The 19002-nt window shown below is 41.9% G+C and overlaps 7 protein-coding genes across 7 annotated transcripts; 3 read left to right on the forward strand and 4 right to left on the reverse strand.

The window, feature by feature from the left end:
• Window positions 1-1668: 1668 nt before the first annotated feature.
• K452DRAFT_217967 (uncharacterized protein) lies at window positions 1669-1989 on the reverse strand (the record flags this gene model as incomplete). Its single annotated transcript, XM_033536327.1, has 1 exon — window positions 1669-1989. A coding segment is annotated over one exon (321 nt), but the record flags the coding sequence as incomplete, so codon positions are not given.
• Window positions 1990-2416: 427 nt separating this feature from the next.
• K452DRAFT_218091 (glycosyltransferase family 22 protein) lies at window positions 2417-6144 on the forward strand (the record flags this gene model as incomplete). Its single annotated transcript, XM_033536334.1, has 7 exons — window positions 2417-3259; window positions 3316-4110; window positions 4164-4418; window positions 4494-4633; window positions 4722-4984; window positions 5037-5832; window positions 5889-6144. 7 exons carry the CDS (start codon window positions 2417-2419, stop codon window positions 6142-6144), a joined length of 3348 nt encoding a protein of 1115 aa, XP_033402923.1.
• Window positions 6145-6162: 18 nt separating this feature from the next.
• Window positions 6163-8398, reverse strand: K452DRAFT_282199 (uncharacterized protein). The gene is made up of 2 exons (XM_033539548.1): window positions 7789-8398; window positions 6163-7737 (listed from the first exon to the last, which is right to left on the reverse strand). The coding sequence occupies exons 1-2, from the start codon at window positions 7933-7935 to the stop codon at window positions 6496-6498; spliced, it is 1389 nt and encodes a 462-aa protein (XP_033402924.1). The 5' UTR covers window positions 7936-8398; the 3' UTR covers window positions 6163-6495.
• Window positions 8269-9170, forward strand: K452DRAFT_217059 (uncharacterized protein; the record flags this gene model as incomplete). Its single annotated transcript, XM_033536266.1, has 4 exons — window positions 8269-8490; window positions 8552-8882; window positions 8937-9002; window positions 9055-9170. 4 exons carry the CDS (start codon window positions 8269-8271, stop codon window positions 9168-9170), a joined length of 735 nt encoding a protein of 244 aa, XP_033402925.1.
• A 196-nt stretch (window positions 9171-9366) lies between these two features.
• K452DRAFT_282202 (uncharacterized protein) lies at window positions 9367-10188 on the reverse strand. The gene is made up of 3 exons (XM_033539549.1): window positions 10099-10188; window positions 9660-9995; window positions 9367-9605 (listed from the first exon to the last, which is right to left on the reverse strand). Exons 1-3 carry the CDS (start codon window positions 10121-10123, stop codon window positions 9556-9558), a joined length of 411 nt encoding a protein of 136 aa, XP_033402926.1. The 5' UTR covers window positions 10124-10188; the 3' UTR covers window positions 9367-9555.
• Window positions 10189-10571: 383 nt separating this feature from the next.
• On the forward strand, window positions 10572-11235 carry K452DRAFT_282205 (uncharacterized protein). Its single transcript, XM_033539550.1, has 3 exons — window positions 10572-10642; window positions 10705-10842; window positions 10897-11235. Exons 1-3 carry the CDS (start codon window positions 10633-10635, stop codon window positions 11058-11060), a joined length of 312 nt encoding a protein of 103 aa, XP_033402927.1. The 5' UTR covers window positions 10572-10632; the 3' UTR covers window positions 11061-11235.
• Window positions 11236-17070: 5835 nt separating this feature from the next.
• On the reverse strand, window positions 17071-18881 carry K452DRAFT_323392 (uncharacterized protein; the record flags this gene model as incomplete). The annotated part of the gene is made up of 3 exons (XM_033544635.1): window positions 17071-17502; window positions 17562-18731; window positions 18792-18881. The coding sequence occupies 3 exons, from the start codon at window positions 18879-18881 to the stop codon at window positions 17071-17073; spliced, it is 1692 nt and encodes a 563-aa protein (XP_033402928.1).
• Window positions 18882-19002: the final 121 nt, after the last annotated feature.

Raw genomic sequence — 19002 nt, forward strand, 5'->3', positions numbered from 1 at the left:
TTTTTGGACGGGCAGGATGCCGTTAGGGCGGGCCTTGCCGATTCTGGAGAAAAGTGGTCTGTCGGTCTCCATCATTAGCCGGGATGTACAGTGACACTGTGCCGTCGCGCGCCATCAGGCGACTGTTACGAGGGTTGGGTCAGCATAGTTACATGAGGCCGGTTGAGGCTCGCCGTTGCATGATGCAGGGCACAGAGCCCAACTTTCCTGTTTGCATTTTTGCTACTCGCCACCAGCCAATGACCTCTACCGGCCGAGACGGCCCAGCGTCCGCCTTTCGGCTCATCCCGCTCGTCACGCGCCCGCCTACTCGTATTCATTTCATATCGCTGCTGGCCTATGTACAAGGGCTGCCATGCTGACCACCCTAAGCGCCTCGAGATAAGCACTCAATCAGCATAGTCTCGGCCATCTCCATATCGCCGAACGGACGCCTTGCCCTCCGTAACCGGTGCATCTACGCCGCTGTGCGGGTGCCATCAGTAACGGGCAAGACCTCACTGATGAAAGCCTGCCAAGTAGAACCATCAAAAGTCGCCTTGTGCTTACCAAGCTTTCAAACCCCTAAAGGTCTCGAAAGTGAGAGAGGCGAGAGGCTACGGCATAGTCGACATCGCGACCAAACAAGCTTTAACGCGCAATAGGCTGCATTCGACGGTGGACAAGCAATACATGTAAGTTTAGCAAAACACACACACGTACGCTACAGCAGAATTATGGCTGACGCGCGCCCTGATTGTTGCCGTTGTTGCTCAGCGAACGAAGTATCTCTGCTACCTCTTGCGCCGATTGGGCCGCAGAGCCTGATTGACTACTCTGCTGTGGGTGACCGTTATTTGGTTGATTGGCTGCTGCCATGGCTTGGAAGAGCTGGAAGAATTGTGCTGCTTGCTGCGGGGGCGGGATTGGCCATTGGGGAGTCTGTGGTCCTTGTCCGGTCGCATACGCCGGTTGTTGTTGCTGTCCTTGATAAAAAGATGGATTGACAAAAGCTCCGGCCGGAAAACTTCCATTAGTGGCTGCAGGCCCGGGGGCCGGCGACGAGTTGGGTGGGGTTCCTCCAAAAGCGAAAGGGGCAACACTGTTTTGTGACCAGCCAAACGCCTGAGGGTTGTTGAACTGGAATGATGGCTGCTGATGAGAAGCGGCTTGAGCACCAGGTGCATGTGGCTGCGACGAGGCGTTGGGATTGGGTTTGGATCCTGCGTTGTGGCGTGAGTCACCACGACCTCTCATACGGCCACGGAAACCGCCCCGACCACGATGCGCCCTGATTTGCTCTACTGGCGCACCTCCCGGACCCATCATTTGATGGAGGTTATCTGGTCTTGCCAACGGAGTGTACATGTCCCCTTCGTCGTCGTCGTAGCTGAGTGCACCGGTGTAAGGCTGTGGTTGGTTTGCTCCACCTCCTCTTCCGGCTCTAGAATTACCTCTGCCGTCATTTTGGCCTTCAGTTGCCGCGCGCTTCTTTTGCTTCATTTGTCGCTTGTGTTCGGCCTCGGCTTCGTCGTCAGAGAATTCGACCTCATGCGCTCCAGCTTCCTCGTCGAATTGGTTCGAGGCATCGGAGCCTTTAACTGCCTGCAATGCTTGCGTAAAGACATAGGTCGAATGTTGGTCGACGTAGTAGATGGTGGTGCCCTTAGTGATCCCGGCCTCTGCCATCTCCTCGCGGCTGTTGAAGGCGACAGAGTACAAGGGCTCTTGAACGCGGCCTAGTGTTTCTGCGACAGCTCCGACGACACTCCTGTCACTCAAGCAGAGCACTGAGCCGCTCTCCAGCACCTGGTACTCGCCAGACGTCTTGGCCCGGATTAGCGCAAGATTATCCACCACGTTTTCTATGTGGCCGAGCTCAGTGATTTTCATGTCCGGGGTGACGGTGACGTTGGGCTTCTCGACTTTCTCTTCCACCTGTTCATTTGCGGAGCGCAAAGGGGCACCAGAGCCCTTCCCGCCATCTTCATCACCGTACTCCTCTTGCATCAGGATCCGAGCTTGTTCGGCGGCATCGAGCATAGGGTAGTCTTCCTCGTCGCTGTCCTCGTCGGAAGAGTCACTGGAAGTGTCCGATTCGGTGTCGGACGACTCGGCGTCGGAAGAGTCGTACTGCCATTCAGCATTCTGGTTGCCCTTGTTTGCGGTGGCAGCAGCCAGGAAGTCCGGGTCGAGGTGCGGCGCAGGCTGCTGGTCCGGCGCAGCTTCCTGGGCAGGCCGGTCTAAGACGGGCGTGTCCTCGAGCCTTTGCTCAAGCGCGCCGGCATTTGGCGGGAGCATGCCCAGGCCCGGGATACCAGTGTGTTGTTCCATGAGCAGATGGTGGTGTGGCAAGACTTTGTGAGTATGTGAGAGAGAGAGGTGTGTGAAGGGAACTTTTTTTCGCGGAAACCAGCCGCCGCCGACAGTGCCAACCATGTCAGTCAGCCCTACGCATGGCCCAAGCTCTCTCTCTTCTCTCAACACGCCGTTTCCCGCTCATCCCCGCTGCCGCCCGCCTTCCACCCATTCACAGCCAAGATGCCGCCAAAATCCAAGCAGTGCGTGCTTCCACCTTTTTCGTGCATCCAAGCTGACCCCAATTGCTAGGCCACCTCCACCCCAGTTCAATCCCGCCGTCGCTTTCTACATCTTCTTTGCTACCCATCTCTTGGCCGCTCTCTTCGCTCCCATACAGGACTGCGATGAGATCTACAATTACTTTGAACCCACCCACTACCTCAACCATGGCCATGGTCTGCAAACATGGGAGTATTCTCCTGAGTACGCCATTCGGAGCTGGGCTTATGCTGGTATCCATGCTGCCGTGACGGCTGTTGGCAGACTCTTGCCCAATAGTACCAAGGTCACGCAGTTCTACCTGCTCCGCATTGCCCTGGCTTTTGTCTGTACCTGCTGCGAGACTCGACTCTGCTCCACTATTGCCAGGACGCTCAATCATAGGATTGCCATATTCTTCCTCGTTGCCATGGTATTTAGCCCGGGCATGTTTCATGCATCGGCGGCATATCTCCCATCAAGCTTCACTATGTATACCAATATGCTCGGTCTCTCTGCCTTTATGGACTGGCGCGGCGGCTTGCGAACTGCCCAAGGCATCTTCTGGTTCGCTGTGGGAGGCATCTTGGGGTGGCCTTTTGCTACCGTCATGGTGCTTCCATTCATTCTAGAGGAAGTCGTGCTGGCCTCTGTAACAAACGAGACGTGGCAGACATTTCGAAGGTTCTTAGATGGGGCTATGAGATCTCTGGTCGTGCTCGTATGTACTTCTCTTATTTGCCCGCCTTGGACATGTTGACACTCACTATACGGTAGGTTCTCGAAGTTTGCATCGATTCCTTCTTTTACAAGAAGTTAGTGTGTGTTCCCTTAAACATTGTCCTCTACAATGTTTTTAGCGGCCCTGGTAAAGGACCGGATATTTACGGGACAGAGTCATGGCACTTCTACATCCGCAACTTGTTGCTGAATTTCAATGTGTGGTTCGTCCTTGCGCTCGGAGCGCTACCACTTTCCCTAGCACAACATTTTCTACGCAGACAGTCCGCAACTAAGCAAAGCATCCTGAGAGGACTGGTTTTCGTTTCGCCGTTCTATCTTTGGATGACTATATTTACGCTACAACCGCACAAAGAGGAGCGATTCATGTACCCGGCATATCCCTTCCTGGCTCTGAACTCAGCAATATCTCTTCACATAGTTCTTGCATATGTCGGGTCTATGGACCCACGAGATCTTGTTAGCAAAATCCCAGCGAAGCTAAAGCTTGCTGTCGTAAGTATTTGCATCATGGGAGCTATTGACCTTGGTGTCTGGCGTGCCCTCGGTATGACCACTGCGTACTCTGCCCCTCTAAAGGTCTACGCCCCTCTGCAGGAGCCAGGGGTCGCGAGAGCAGGAGACAATGTCTGCCTAGGAAAAGAGTGGTATCGGTTCCCGTCGTCTTACTTTCTTCCCGGCGGAGTCAGGGCCAAGTTTGTCAAGAGTGCGTTTACGGGCTTGCTCCCAGGAGAATTCAGCGAAGCGAGTTCTGGCTTTGGCTTCTTCCCTGGTGCATGGCTCACGCCATCCGGAATGAACGACGAGAACAAGGAAGACCCGAGCAAATATGTACGAACGTTATTTTCCCACGGTTGAAGCGCTTTGTGCTAATCTAAGAGCAGACCGACATTGATCACTGCTCCTTCGTGGTAGACTCTTCGTTTTCTAGCATGACCGCTACAGAACTGGAACCTGATTATTTGTCGGACACGGAGACATGGGAGGCGTTGAGATGCGAAAAGTTCCTGGATCCAACTCAGACGGGCACCTTGGGTCGCCTTGTCTGGATCCCCGATTGGTCGTTTATCCCGGAGCAGCATCGTAGGAAGTGGGGTCAGTATTGTCTGCTCCGTCGCAAGTCTATCAATCCCCTCGCAGTAACGCAGTAAAGCGGTTCAGTCGGGTAGATATCTCCATCGTGTAGCGATGCACAAGTTCGCCGCAAAAAGCAGAGAACATGCATGGCATCACGTCACTTAAACGAGTCTAACCGAAGAGAGCAAAAGAACCCCAACTTGTCCACCCAGCGTTGTGTGAAGATAACCAAACCCCACAGTGGCCGCTCATCAGGGAACAATTGCTGTTATCGTCAGTCTAATGCATGAGCTAGTTATACCTATCTGAGCGGACGCCACTGAGTGCTGAAGGTATATAACACGCACCCAGATCGATGTATATAGTTGCAAATATTCATTCCAGCACGTGGACAACATGAAACTTCGTTTGAGCGACCTCTGCGATACTGAAAAGGCCAAGGCTGCTAGCCGCTATATTCAAGAGCATACTCTGAACAAGCCAGTCTTGTACAGCATCTTGATTGCGGCGACTGTTGTCTGGCTCTTTGTACTGCTTCTGCGACAGATAAAGGCAAAAAAACAACCAGCAAGAGCACGATCTCCAGATTTGGAGAAACCCTCGAAGGGAAATGAGCGTAATCCAGGAGGTGAGTATTGATAGCCAGGAAGGCTTTCAGAAGTAGCTGACAAGCTTTAAAGAATGGGTTCCTCAGGACTGGAAACGCCCTACTGCAACACCTTATCCAGACTGGTCTGTCACGAAAACCAAACCTCTGCCTTATCGACCGTTCCGCTATGGACCGAAGTATAACACGACAATGGGGCTGCGCGCCATGGACTGGGATGGGTGGATCGAACTCGACAACCACTACATGAAATATCACGACCTCAAAGCTAAGCGATTGGCCGAGCGCGGGTCCAAATGTTACCACACTGCGCCAGAGGCTTTTGACGGGGCTGTTGAGCTGCTCGAGGAGTTATGCGACTACCTACCTCAGCGCTATCCGAGTTTGTTCCGGAAGACTGACGTGGGTATGAATAATCTTGCGACAGGTGAAAGCCTGAACATCGTTGAGAGGCCATTGAAAGAAGACCCTATGGCCATGTCGGCACGGCAGATTCAAGATGATTTGGCCATAATGTTCGAGAAACCCGACGGCCAGTATTACCTGCTTGCAGGTGCTATCCTGTTGGCAGGTTTTTGGCGCCTCCAAGACAAACTCGGCATGCCGCTCTCTGAGATCCATACGTCTGGTAACGTTCCGGGATTTAAGGAAAAGTTGGAGAAGGGCATGATGAACTTTTTCAAGAGAGTCAAACCCGAAAGTCCGGTACTGAGGAACAACTACTTCATTCAGGTTGACGACGACTTAGCATGGAGCCACAGTATCGGAAATGAAGATGGCGAAGAAGGCACATTGGGGTGGTTTTCAGCGGAGAAGGACAAGGCCATCCAGCATCACTGGTTTAGGAGCGAGAGGCAAAGCTTGAGGCGGTGAGTACTTTTCACTTTTGTTTTTCGAACAGATGACAATATTAACAAACAACTAGCTTACCCCGGTCTGGTGGTGTTGTATTCACCATCCGAACATACTTCCATCCGATTACGGACATCTGTCAAGAGCCATATGTTCCTGGTCGGTTAGCCTCCGCCATCCGTAGTTGGGGAGATGATGTTTCGAGATACAAGGGGAAGGAACGATATGAGAAGGTGTTGTTGGAATATCTTGACAAGAAACATCAGGAACAAATTGCAGACGGATTGGACTTGAGCAAAGAGGATGAAGTCAGGAATTATCCGTACTAAACCCACCTTTTATCCGTACCTGTATATAGAAACTGGCCTCATCACGTCTTGAAACTGAAATTCAATGCACTGTCCAAACAAGAAAGCAGACTGCATTCTCGAAGTTGAACAAAACAAGATGCTGACGGGAATCTCCGAATCCTCTCACTTATCCAGCAATCCATCCCAAAATTGTGCTCAACTCGTAAAGAATTATTGAGGCCCTGGGCCAAGATAAAGTGCGCTTTCCGCAGCCTTAAGCATACTAGTAAATTCCGGTTGTTGGTGGATCAGTTGGCCCATTCGTAACAAAGCGTTGGTATGGATATAAGCTAAGTTCCGTATATATGCTGAGAATGCCTCCAGATGTCGTCATTTTCTAGACTTCGAACCGGACTTTGCTTTTGAACGATGAGTTTCTGCAGCCTCCTGGACCTTTCCTTGTCGCCATTCGCAAATGTCGGCAAATTCGCAGAAGCGACATTTGTAGGCCTCCTCAATATCAACGCCTTTCGCTTCACGCTCACCACGCCACCAGCTCATCTCGTCTGCAAGATATTCCTGCAACATTTCTTTGTCGAAGCTGAACATTTTCGTGCCCATGATGTCCCCAGTCTGCTGATTGCGGAACTCGGCCGTCAGTACCTGGCCTATAGCATTAGGCCCTGGCATGGTCTTGGTAAATTCTTGTATCATCAAACCCCAAAGCTTCACAAGGGTATTGTGAGCAAGCAACTCGGATACCGCATCCTCTTGAGAGCTGAAGGGCGCTTCATCATCTTCTGTGGAGTCATTTCGGAAGTTAAAGTCCAGACCTCCGACTTCTGCAATAAATGAGTTGCTGAATTTGGCATCGGCTTTCAGGTTGTAGCGCTGGAAAATGGTTGCCGCATCGACTAAGTTGGAAGCAAATGCCGACAATAATTTTCGATACAGCATCAACTGCATGACAGTCGGACGAAGGGCTGATGACTGGGGTAGTGTCTTGCTGCCCCTTGTCTTGACATCTGTAATGAAGACCTTTCGTTGCGCATAGGGATCTCCCAGCCATGGCCCAGACTCTGGTGCATCCGTCCCCGGTTTCTGGAGGGAGTCTAAAATCGATGGCGTACCAGGCTGGTTTGCTGGAGCAGAATCTTGTTGTGAAGTTGCCGCTTCTTCGAGTTCTTCATCTGGGCACGTGTATGAGAGTTCATCGATGATACCATTGATGACTTGGCCATCAATGACTCCCCAAATTTCCATTTCGCGGGTAGACCCTGTGTTTCGCAGAGTCCTAAGTCCCTGTATGACGTTCCAAATTTTAAGTCCCCAGGCATCTTCTCGAGTCTGCACCAGAACTTCTACCGTGGTATGGACCTGCTCTTCCAACTTTTTGTGCACCTTAGAGCCCTGCTTCATGGCAGGCGTACGTCTTTTTCGACCATGCTTGGTAAGGGTATACCAGTACTGAACTTCACACCATGCCGGCGAGACGATGTCGGTCACGGACAAGGGTTTCATGGGCGAAGTTCGAAAACGCTCCAGTGGAGACCGGCCATTTCTGGCGGCCGACTCGGTAGAGGTTAAGTTGGGCGCGCTGAAACCAAAGTCGTTTTTTTGAGCCACTATGCGCTGTCAGCGCGTCAGTCCAGCATTGTATTCATAGTCAGCAGCTGCTCTTACGCTTGCTGGAGTTCCGTGAGCTCTCGTGGCAATGAAGTTGGGTAGAAGGCAACGAAATGGCGTGCTGTTGGACTGGGGCCTGGGTGCTGCTAGAAGGTGTGGCAAGCTGCTTCTCCTGGCCCGTAGAAGCTGTAGACGGTGTTGCATGGCGCTCGATGCTGGCGGCTCCGGCTTCCAATTTTGCAAGTACTTCGTTCAGCAGCTGTTCACTCTCGCTGTCGAGATCGCTGCCATAATCAGTCTCAACGGCCGGGTCCACGGCCGAGAGTGCGCACGAAGTCATGACCGACCGGGCATGGTCCGGTGGTGGAGGACCTAGAGTACGGCGTCATAGAAGTGTGCGAAAGCCAACGCCATTACGTGCGGTCTCGGGACTCACTCGGTACTCGTAGGCACAACCGCCGGCCGACATCACCTAACATTCCAATCCCCCTGTCACACCCAGCAATGGCAGTCTTCTCGAACGCGGCGCGTGTACGTATGACAAGCCTGCGTTGGGCGCTGGGTTTCCGCGCGAAATCCACACGACCTTCCAACGTTCCAAATCCAACTCCTGGCACTTCCGAATCGGAGTCAAGGATTAACCTCACGATCCCCGGCCCTTCATGGTTATGGCTCGAGCCCGTGAGCAGACCGTTTCGTGCCTACAGCAAGGCCCAGGCTCGGCGACCTTATATGGTCCAGCTGATGAGCACTGTCATCGTAAGATGTTTTCATTATGCCCCCCCGTTTTGGCCGCACGAGATTGATTCCATTGCTCCAGATATGGTTTTTGGGTGACTTGTCCGCGCAGACCATCTCACGCTCCGAAGATGGTGCATATTCTACCTCTCGTGCGATGCGCTCAGTTACTGTGGGCAGCATCTCTTCTATCCCTAGCTATCGATGGTTTCTTTACCTCGGTCAATCTTTCAATTACAGCTCCAAAATTTTGAGCTTGATTGCGAAGATAGTGGTTAACCAGTTAACATTTGCTCCTCTGTTTAACATATATTTCTTCTCGATGCATTCTTTCTTGAGTGGCGCCTCTTTTGAAGAACTTGTCGAACGAGTCAGGCATACTCTCCCAATTTCTTGGCTGAACTCTTGCAAATGTTAGTCCATCGTCTCCAAACAGAATGAAAGATATGCTAAAGTCAGGGGTATAGTGTGGCCTGCGGTCACAGCCTTTAGTTTCACCTTTATTCCTCAACAGTATAGGAGCATCTTTGCAGGTAATCAAATGTTTGTCCACATAGCCGACTTGGAGCTAATGTCTTGTTACAGGATGTGTCGCAATTGGGTGGCAAACATGGTTAACTCTGCTCAACCAACAGGCAGCCGCCGAAGAGAAGATAGAGCATGAACGCCAGCAGGTAGATTCCACAAGGGCAAGCTTGTAGGACTAAATGACTGGGAAATGCAGTATAGGAATTTGGATTCAACCATCAGGCGGTACTGTTATAGATGGAAGGTTTGCTTAGCAAAAGCTTTATTATTGCACCTGCGCATACACGTTTGAATCAAAAGTTGGTGTTTGAAGAGACTTTCATGAGATCATCTCGATGCCCGTGGTATTAATGTACAAGCATTTGCATTGGGCAACCGTGCCATGCTCCACCGAAAGCCAGAATCCCCGAGTCCGTCATTCCATTTGAGTAAACCTTAAACGCCTGGCATTCCATCCCCAAAAGCAAGAGCAATCACCGTCCGCTTGTGATCATGATAGCCGGAATGGCTGGTCGAGGAAACAAGTGGTATTTGGAGGTGATGCGGAAACTTCACTCTCTAAGAGCGCTCGCCGCGGAGACGACGGGCCAGCTGGATATCCTTGGACTCTGCGAGGGGGGTTAGAGAAATGATCGAGATGCAATGGTGATCAAGCAACTTACGGATAGTGACACGCTTGGCGTGGATGGCGCACAGGTTGGTGTCCTCAAAGAGGGACACGAGGTAAGCCTCAACGGACTCCTGGAGAGCACCGATGGCAGAGGACTGGAAGCGAAGATCCGACTTGAAGTCCTGGGCGATCTCACGGACAAGACGCTGGAAGGGCAGCTTGCGGATGAGGAGCTCGGTCGACTTTTGGTAGCGACGGATCTCACGGAGAGCGACGGTGCCGGGCTTGTAGCGGTGGGGCTTCTTGACACCACCGGTAGACGGGGCGGACTTGCGGGCGGCCTTGGAGGCGAGAGCCTTACGAGGGGCCTTGCCACCAGTGGACTTGCCTATTGAAGCGAGTCAGCGATGCTGTTGGTGTTGCAGTGGAGTGAGACGATGAGGTCGCAGGGCGCGACCGGGGGAGCGCGGAGGTGGAGAAGGATGACTTACGGGCAGTTTGCTTAGTGCGCGCCATCTCGAGAGTTGTTGTGAGACGCTTTTGGTGATGAAAGTGTGGAGTTGAGTAGCAGGGGAGATGGTGGTGAGAAGGACGGAGGGAGGCGGCGGAAGGGCGCGCTTATATGGGAGGCGAGGCCGCGGGCGGATGATCAGGCAACTACGTTGCTTGTGCTGTTCCTGCCGTTTTAGCGCCGTTTGAAAGACTCGTTAACAAGTGCTGGAATCCGAGCGATTTAACGGCGAATTTCCATTGGCTGGAAATAGCAATAGTACGCTAAGCCGGAAGAGGAGCCCCGGCAAGATCAAATACGCGAGCGGCAATGATGCGCCCTGGCGCCCGTCCGCCTCCATCTGGCCTGTGCGCTCTCCGCCTTGTTGATGGCTCCCGTGCGGCTTTGATAAATACCCAAAACACCGCCGCGCCTTAGACGCTCTCCCTCATACACCCACAAATCTGCACGAGCCCAGCCACCGCTAAACCCCACACACAAACTCTATCCAAACTCCACCCATCTTTCCATCATCATGACTGGACGTACGTTACCCTGCGTCTTGTGCTGCTTCTCCACGTCCATCTTACTGACGCAGCTCCTACAGGCGGCAAGGGCGGCAAGGGTCTCGGAAAGGGCGGTGCCAAACGCCACAGGAAGATCTTGCGCGACAACATCCAGGGTATTACCAAGCCCGCTATCCGTCGTCTGGCGCGTCGTGGCGGTGTCAAGCGTATCTCTGCCAGTATGTTCTTTGGATCCCCGTCCCCTTCTGGACTTGATGCTAATCCTCCCGTAGTGATCTACGAGGAGACCCGCGGTGTCCTGAAGACCTTCCTTGAGGGTGTTATCCGTGACGCCGTCACCTACACCGAGCACGCCAAGCGCAAGACCGTCACCTCTCTCGACGTGGTCTACGCCCTCAAGAGGCAAGGCCGTACCCTGTACGGTTTCGGTGGTTAAGATGGTTGTCTCTTTCTGCATGTTTTTCACGAATCTTCTACATCGGCCTGCATGCGTGACGGGCACGGTATGAAGCCTTTGCGGAGCCGGATGGGTCGGGCTGGGTTTATGGGCTTTGTTGTATCATACGGCATTCGGAGTTCGACGGGGATCAAGCAAGTCACATTAAGAGTCGAGGAATGATACCAAATAATCTGAGAAACCTTGCTACTAGCATCTTGCGCTTTAAAAATTAAAGTCTTCCATTATGTACTACGCTCATACATGAGTAAGCACGACATTTAACGTCCACCCATGAGCGGAGCTCACCGTTTAGTAAGGCTGGCTAATTAGATCCTAATTTAGTATATTGCGCGGGCCTCGGCTAAACGAATTAGACTACTAGTTAGCTAACTTCCCTAAATAGGGACCTTCGCTTATAAGTAAGAGACGTTATAATAGAGTTTCTATTTTCTTATTCAGACGGTAGTCTAGGAACGTAGAGTTTTATTCTAATATAGTAGTCTTTAAGATTTCCACATTAGTATATAGTACGCTATTTTACTATATATTATATAAAAGCTTATTTTAAATAATAAAGTAATAGTAGTTACTAGCTACTAACTCTTAATATAGCTTTAAGAATTTACTAATACTATATTCATATTTATTTTTAGGATTAACTATTAAACTAAGAATATTTATATTTATATTTCTACTATATAAATAATATAGGTTATATTAAAATATTTTTTTAAAAATTAAATTGAAAAATATAAAAACTTTATACACTATTTTTTAAGTAGCTATTTAATACTAAAATAGCTCTTTTTTTTTTTCTTCTCTAAGATATATCTAGTAAGAATATTTCTTTAAAGAAAAATTAAATAAATATTATTTAGAAAAAATAAATATACTTTTAAAATATAGCTTTTATAGAGATATATAATCTTTTCGTATAATTTCTAAGATATATAAATATACATATCTTAGAAATACATTTTCAAAAACTATGTATCTTAGAAATAATTTTTTAGAAAATATATTCTTAATAAATTGAATATATTCTTAAAAAAAACATCTTCTTAAAAGGTAAATATACTTTTAAAAAAATCGAATATACTCTTGAAAAATATAGTCTTAGATAAATATATTTATAGAAAATACATATTCTTAAAAAACTAAAATAGATTCTTAGAAAATATATTCTTTTTTTTTCTAAAAAAAAAGAATATATACTCTTAAAACAATTAAAGATATTCCTAAGAAAAATAACTTCTAAGATATATATTTTTATAATATATTATAATATATCGAAATATATAGAAATATTTAAAAATATATATATATTTATCTTAGAGAGACTTTTTCAATATATATATCTTAGAAATAAACTTTAAAAATATATAAATCTTAGTAAATAGCCGTAAAATATATTTGTAATTTCTTAGAATATATTAAGAGTATATTTCGCTTTTTTTTTTAGAATATATTTAATATATTAAGAGTATATGTTAACTTTTTTTTTTAAGGACATATGTTTTCTTTAAAGAAGTATATTCGATTTTTTTTAAAAATACATCTTAACTTTTTTTAGAATAAATTTAGTTTCTTAAGAGTATATTTATCTTTTTTTAATATTTTTTTTTTTTTTTTTCAAAAAACACTAAGATATATATTTTTTCTTAAATACATTTCTAAGATACACGCTTTTTAGAGTTGTATTTCTAAGATATATTTATTTTCTATAATATACCATAATATATTTATTTATAAGCGAAATATATAAAAATATATATATCTTAGAGAGACTTTTTCGATATATATGTCGGCTACTTACCGAAATATATATATATATATTTTTCGCAAAATTTCTAAGATATATATAGTATTTCTAAGATATATATAGTATTTCTAAGATATATATAGTATTTCTAAGATATATATAGTATTTCCAAGATATATAAATATATATATCTTAGAGCTTTACGCTATACATATAGTATTTTACTACAAAAATTATATATCTTAGAAATATATTTAAAAAATAATATATATTTTAGAAATAAATTCGAAATATTTGTTTATATTAGAAATAAATATCGAAAAATTATGTATCTTAAAAATAAATTTTAGAAAATTATATATCTTAGAAAACCTTTGTTTGAAAATATATTCTTAATAAATCGAATATATTCTTTAAAAAAAAATCTCTTAAAAAAACGAATAAACTCCTAAAATGTTTTTTTTTAAAAAAAAAACTAATAAATATTTATTAAAAATTGAATATATTATTAAAAGAATATACTTATAATGAAAATATATTTTCTTAAAAAAGATATATATTTTTTGAATATATATTCTTAAAAAATCGAAATAGATTCTTATAAAAATATATCCTTAAAAAAAGTGAAATTTATTCTTAAGAAAAAAAAATTTAGAAAAATATATTCATAAAAAAAAGCGAAACATACTCTTAAAAAAAGGCGAAATATATTTATAAAAAATATAAAGATATTAATAGAAAAAATTCTAAGATATATATATTTTCGAAAATAACTTCTAAGATATACGTATTTTTAAAATTTATTTCTAAGATATATATATTATCTCTAAGATATATATTTTTATAATATATTATAATGTATCGAAATATATCGAAAGATTTAATATATATATATATATATATATATACTATAGAGATTATATTATAAGAAAAATATTCTAGAAAATATCAAATAAATTTTAAAGTATAAAAAAATATTTTTTTTAAAAAATGTATTTCTAAGAGATAAAAATTAATATCTCTAAAGTATATATTTAGTTTTTTATAAAATATATTTTCTTATATAAAATATAGTTAATAGAGAAATATACTAGATAGCTAGTAAATATAGTTATTTACTTAAATATAAACTTATATATACTTTAAATATTTTAATAGGTTATAATATACTATAATGATATATATTTATAAAATTAAACTATTTATTATAAATATATCTTACTAGAAATCAAACTAAAAAAAATATTTTTTAAAGATTAAACTAATATATATAAATATATATATATTAATAATTAAACTTAAAAGTATAGAGACTAGATTAGAATTTTTTATAATATATATATATATATGTTTATTTATATATTTTCTAAGATATATATATATATATAATACTACTAAGATAAATATATATAAAAAGTCTTTCTAAGATCTATTTAATATAGTAAAGTTTAGAAATATTTATCTTAGAAATAAAATAAAAAATTATACTCTTTTTTTTAAGTGTATATTTTACTTTTTTTTTAAAAAAAAATTTACTTTTTCTAAAGATATATTTTCTTTTTCTCTAAAGAATATATTTCGCTTTTTTTTTAAGTTATATTCTTTAATATATATAGATATTTTTAATATTTCTTTATTCGGCTATTTACTAGGATATACAATTTTTTTTTGCATAATTTCTAAGATATATAAATATATATATCTTAGAGTTTTACGCTATATACAGTATTTTATTACCAAAATTATGTATCTCAGAAATATATTTTTAAAAAAAAAACATGTATATTTTAGAAAATTCTCGAAAAATTTGTGTATTTTAGAAATAAATATCGAAAAATTGTTTATCTTAAAAATATTTTTTAAGAAAATATATTCTGAATAAGTTAAATATATTCTTAATAAATCGAAAATATTCTTGAGAAAATATATAAATCAAGAGTATATTTCGATTTTTTTTAAATATACTTAAGATTTTTTAGAATATATCAAGAGTATATTTCGCTCTTTTAAAATACATTTAGGAATTCTTTAGAACTTATTAAGAGTGTATTTTAGCTTTATTTTTAGGATATATTCAGTTTTTTAAGAGTATATATTAACTTTTTTTTTTTAAGATTTTATTTTCTTTAAAAAAATATTCGAGTTCTTTTTAAGAGTATATCTTAACTTTTTTCTTTTATTATATTTAGTTTTTTTTAAGAGTATATTTTAATTTTTTAAAAAATATATTCGGTTTTTTTAAGAGTATGTTTGTCTTTTACAATAACATTTTTTTTCGAAATGATTTCTAAGATATATATTTTTTCTAATATAATTTCTAATATATATATATACATATTCTCGAATATATTGTTAAGATATACGCGTTTTATAGATATATTTCTAAGATATATATTTTTTAAATTTTTTTCTCCAAGATATACATGTTTTTTATAATGTACTATAATATATTTGTTTACAAGTGAAGTATATAAAAATACATAAATCTTATAGACAATTTTTAAGTATATATATATTAGAAATATTATGTATATCTTTGAAATAAAATCGAAAAATATATATATCTCAGAAATTATTTTTCTTAGGGATATCTTTAATTTTTTTTATAAATATATTTCGATTTTTTTATAAGAATATATTTTGGCTATTTACTAAGATACATATTTTTTTATCGTATAATTTCTAAGATATACATATCGAAAAAGTCTCTAAGATTTATTTTTTTTTTAAATATTTTTATATATTTCGATACATTATAATATTATACAAAAATGTGTATCTCAGAAATAAAAATCGAAAAATATATATATCTTAGAAATATTATATATATCTCAGAAATAAAAATTTAAAAATATATGTATCTCAGAAATTATTTTTCTTGGGAACATCTTTAATTTTTTATAAATATGTTTCGCTTTTTTTTTGTAAGAATATATTTCGCTTTTTAAAGAATATATTTCGCTTTTTTAAGAGTATATTTTACGTTTCTTAAGAATATATTTCGCTTTTTTTTAGAGTATATTTTGCTATTTTTAAGAATTTATTTCGCTTTTTTAAGTATTTATTATTTTAAGAGTATATTTCGCTTTTTTTTTTAAAAAAAAAAGAATATTTTTTTTGAGAATATTTACTTTTTAGGAATGTATATTTTCTTTAAATATATTTATTATCTATGACTATTTTTAAGAGTATATTTGATTTTTTTAATAATATATTCGATTTTTTTAGAATATTTTTTTCTAAAAATTATTTCTAAGATACATAAAAATATTTCTAAGATACATAATTTTTTTAAATATATATTTCTGAGATACACATATTTTCGAATTTAATCTCTAAAATATTTATGTTTTTTTTTTAAAAAAAAATATATATATATATATTTCTGAGATACATATTTTTGGTAATAAAATACTATGTATATAGCGCAAAACTCTAAGATAAACATAGTATTTATAATTCTTAGAAATACTATATATATCTCGGAAATTTTGCGAAAAAAAAAATATATGTATCTTAGTAAATAGCCGAAATATATATATCTTTTTAATTAGCTATTTTTTAAGACTCTACTATATAAAAATTAGATAAGTCTAATAATAATAATTGGAGCTAGCTTTAAGTTACTCTTATATTTTCTAGGTAACCTAAATTTATACTAGGTATATTATATTTTCGTATAGAGTAGTAAATTAAATTAAATTTAAGTTTTATTTAGTTTTCTCTAATTTTTACCAATATAAATTAGACGGATTAGAGCGGATTTAATATAGAATTTTAAAAAGTAAGAATCTAACCTAAGCTTATATATATTAAATTACTCTAATATATCTTAGAAGGAATTATATTTTTAAATTTAATAAAAAAATTATATTATATAGGCCTCACGCAAGGCCGTTACTATAGTAATAATAAGGAAGACGAAAAACTTAAATAGCCGGGTCTCCGTATATATCCTAGTAAATAGCACGAGTAGCTATATAGAGATATAAACTAGAGAAAGCGGAGAGAGCTCTTATTAGTTTCCTGTAAGGCTATACTAATTACCTTTATTAGTTAAGTTATCTTATTAATCCCAGAATTCTTAGGCTTCCAATACTGATGTTAATTTTAAAAAATTAAGATGCATATAACAAGGGGTGTGTATCTTAGAAAACAGTCGCAAATGTCTATTATACAACCCATGTGAACCAGAATGCGCCGAACCTTTACACCTGTGCCGCAATGCAGATATCCTTTTCCTGGTTACCATCCTGGAGCGCTCCCACCATCGTCTGTAGGCATTCTCGTGCTTCTGGAAAGCGCGAAATTAAGAACCTCGCTTCTAGGTTCCACGTACTTCCTCAGCTCACCTCTGACCTTGACCGCAAGTGGCGACTCGGAACCAAAGGGATCTATTTGACGGCCCTTGATGAAGACTACCTGATACCTCTCATCATCCGCGCGGCCGTGGGCACGATCAGCTGCGCCAAATGCGATGAGGTTGAGGTGGGAAGAACGCGGTACATCTGACCCGGACATTTGCAGAACTGGCCGGTGGAAGGCAAGCAGCGATTGAGCTATGTTCTGTAGAAGAAGGGTATAGATGCTGCGCGGAAGTCGACCAGAGGAGGGACTATGTTTTGGCCATGTGGTAATGTTGAGCGAAACCAAGTTGGGGAGGTTGTTGAGGTCATCCTGATTGTAATGTTAGTGATTTTATAGTTTTTGTAAAGGGCTATTTTTGGCGAAGGTACCTCGAAGGCGGCGAAACCATCGCTCTTGCCCTGCATTATGCTAGTTTCAGGGAAGCCGATAGACAGTTCTTCTAAATAGGGACAATCTCTGCAAATCTGCCGAAAATCTGCAGTACTGTATACGTGCTCATCTCCATGCGCATCTAGTCCATTATTCGCGTGCACGTTTAGCTGCCTCAGCGTTTTGCCATGTCTAACCACGCCGGCCGCAGCGGGCAACTCTCCAACATTGCAGATGTCAATCGTGAGAGCTTTGAGTCCAGTGACCAGGTAAAGAAAGTTATCAAGCGCATGGAGGGCATCGCTTTCTCGGTTGTCTTCGTGTTTGAATTCGAGTATCTCCAGGCTCTGAGGCAGCTTACTGCTTTTGCTGAGTTCGGCAAAAAGAGTGCATGCGCCCGGGCATTCGAATATACCCAGCTTTTTGAGGGTGACAAACTTGATGGCTCGGCAGTAGGTGTCCGCGGAATAGCGCAAGTGGACTCTTTGCAGCGTCAGCTCGGTGAGCGCCAAAGGCTTGCACTGCTCCAGCGGCTGCATATGCCCGAACAGTTTCGAAGTGATCAAGCCTGGACCGGTGCTCGAGTCGTGAAGCTCACGGGCAGAGAATCCAGCATCGGCGGGGTTGAAGCTGGCATTAATGATTAGATTTTCCACCCGCCTGTTTTTCCGGATGAGGGTGTTGCAGAGATCGAGTACGCCCCTACTGTCAGGGTACAGGCCAAGGGTTCGTGTATGTTCTTCGATGCAGGCGAGGTCCGATGAGTCTTCCAGCTGGTCCAGAATGTTCTTGTCTAGTGAGATAGCCTCAAGCCACGTCATGCGCCTCTGTTTTCGGTAGAGCAATAGCAGGTTGTCAGCGGAGAAAGGCTGCCACGGGTGCCAAGAGAAGCGCTCCAAAATGTTCTCTGGCAGAAACTCAAGAATCATGCGGACGGCGAAGTGGGCCTGTTGAAGCTGATTGCGTTTATCTTGCACTTCGGCAAGGTAGATGTGCAACTGGCGGATATAGTGCAACCCTGCATTGCGGGGGTTTAGGAAGGCGCCCAGGTTGAGGTCAGCCGTGCTGCCGACATCCAGGGTGACTTCGCGATACAACGGGCGGACAGCAATTTGGTGAAATTGCTTGCACGTGAGGCACAAATTCTTGAGGTCGGTAGGGCGAAGGACCTGGGACGGATGCTGTCAGCGCTGGAAGGGCATTTTATCAAAGAATGAAAGCATGCGCACATAGTCGATGATCATAGACCATATTTCCACGGACAAGCCGGTTGTTTTGGTCAGAGGCGTGGGGACAGTGGCGGGAGTGGTGGTAGCCATGGCGGCGTGGATAGCATGCAGGAGGGAAGGAGGGGTGGGGGCGAGCAGCAAAAAGGTCAGCCTTTTATGTAGTATAAGGAATGAAGGAGCGAGGCTTGATTGAGAGCGCAAAAGTTTCCCT

This window comes from Aplosporella prunicola (assembly GCF_010093885.1).
Source record: "Aplosporella prunicola CBS 121167 unplaced genomic scaffold K452scaffold_1, whole genome shotgun sequence".
Taxonomy (NCBI): domain Eukaryota; kingdom Fungi; phylum Ascomycota; class Dothideomycetes; order Botryosphaeriales; family Aplosporellaceae; genus Aplosporella; species Aplosporella prunicola.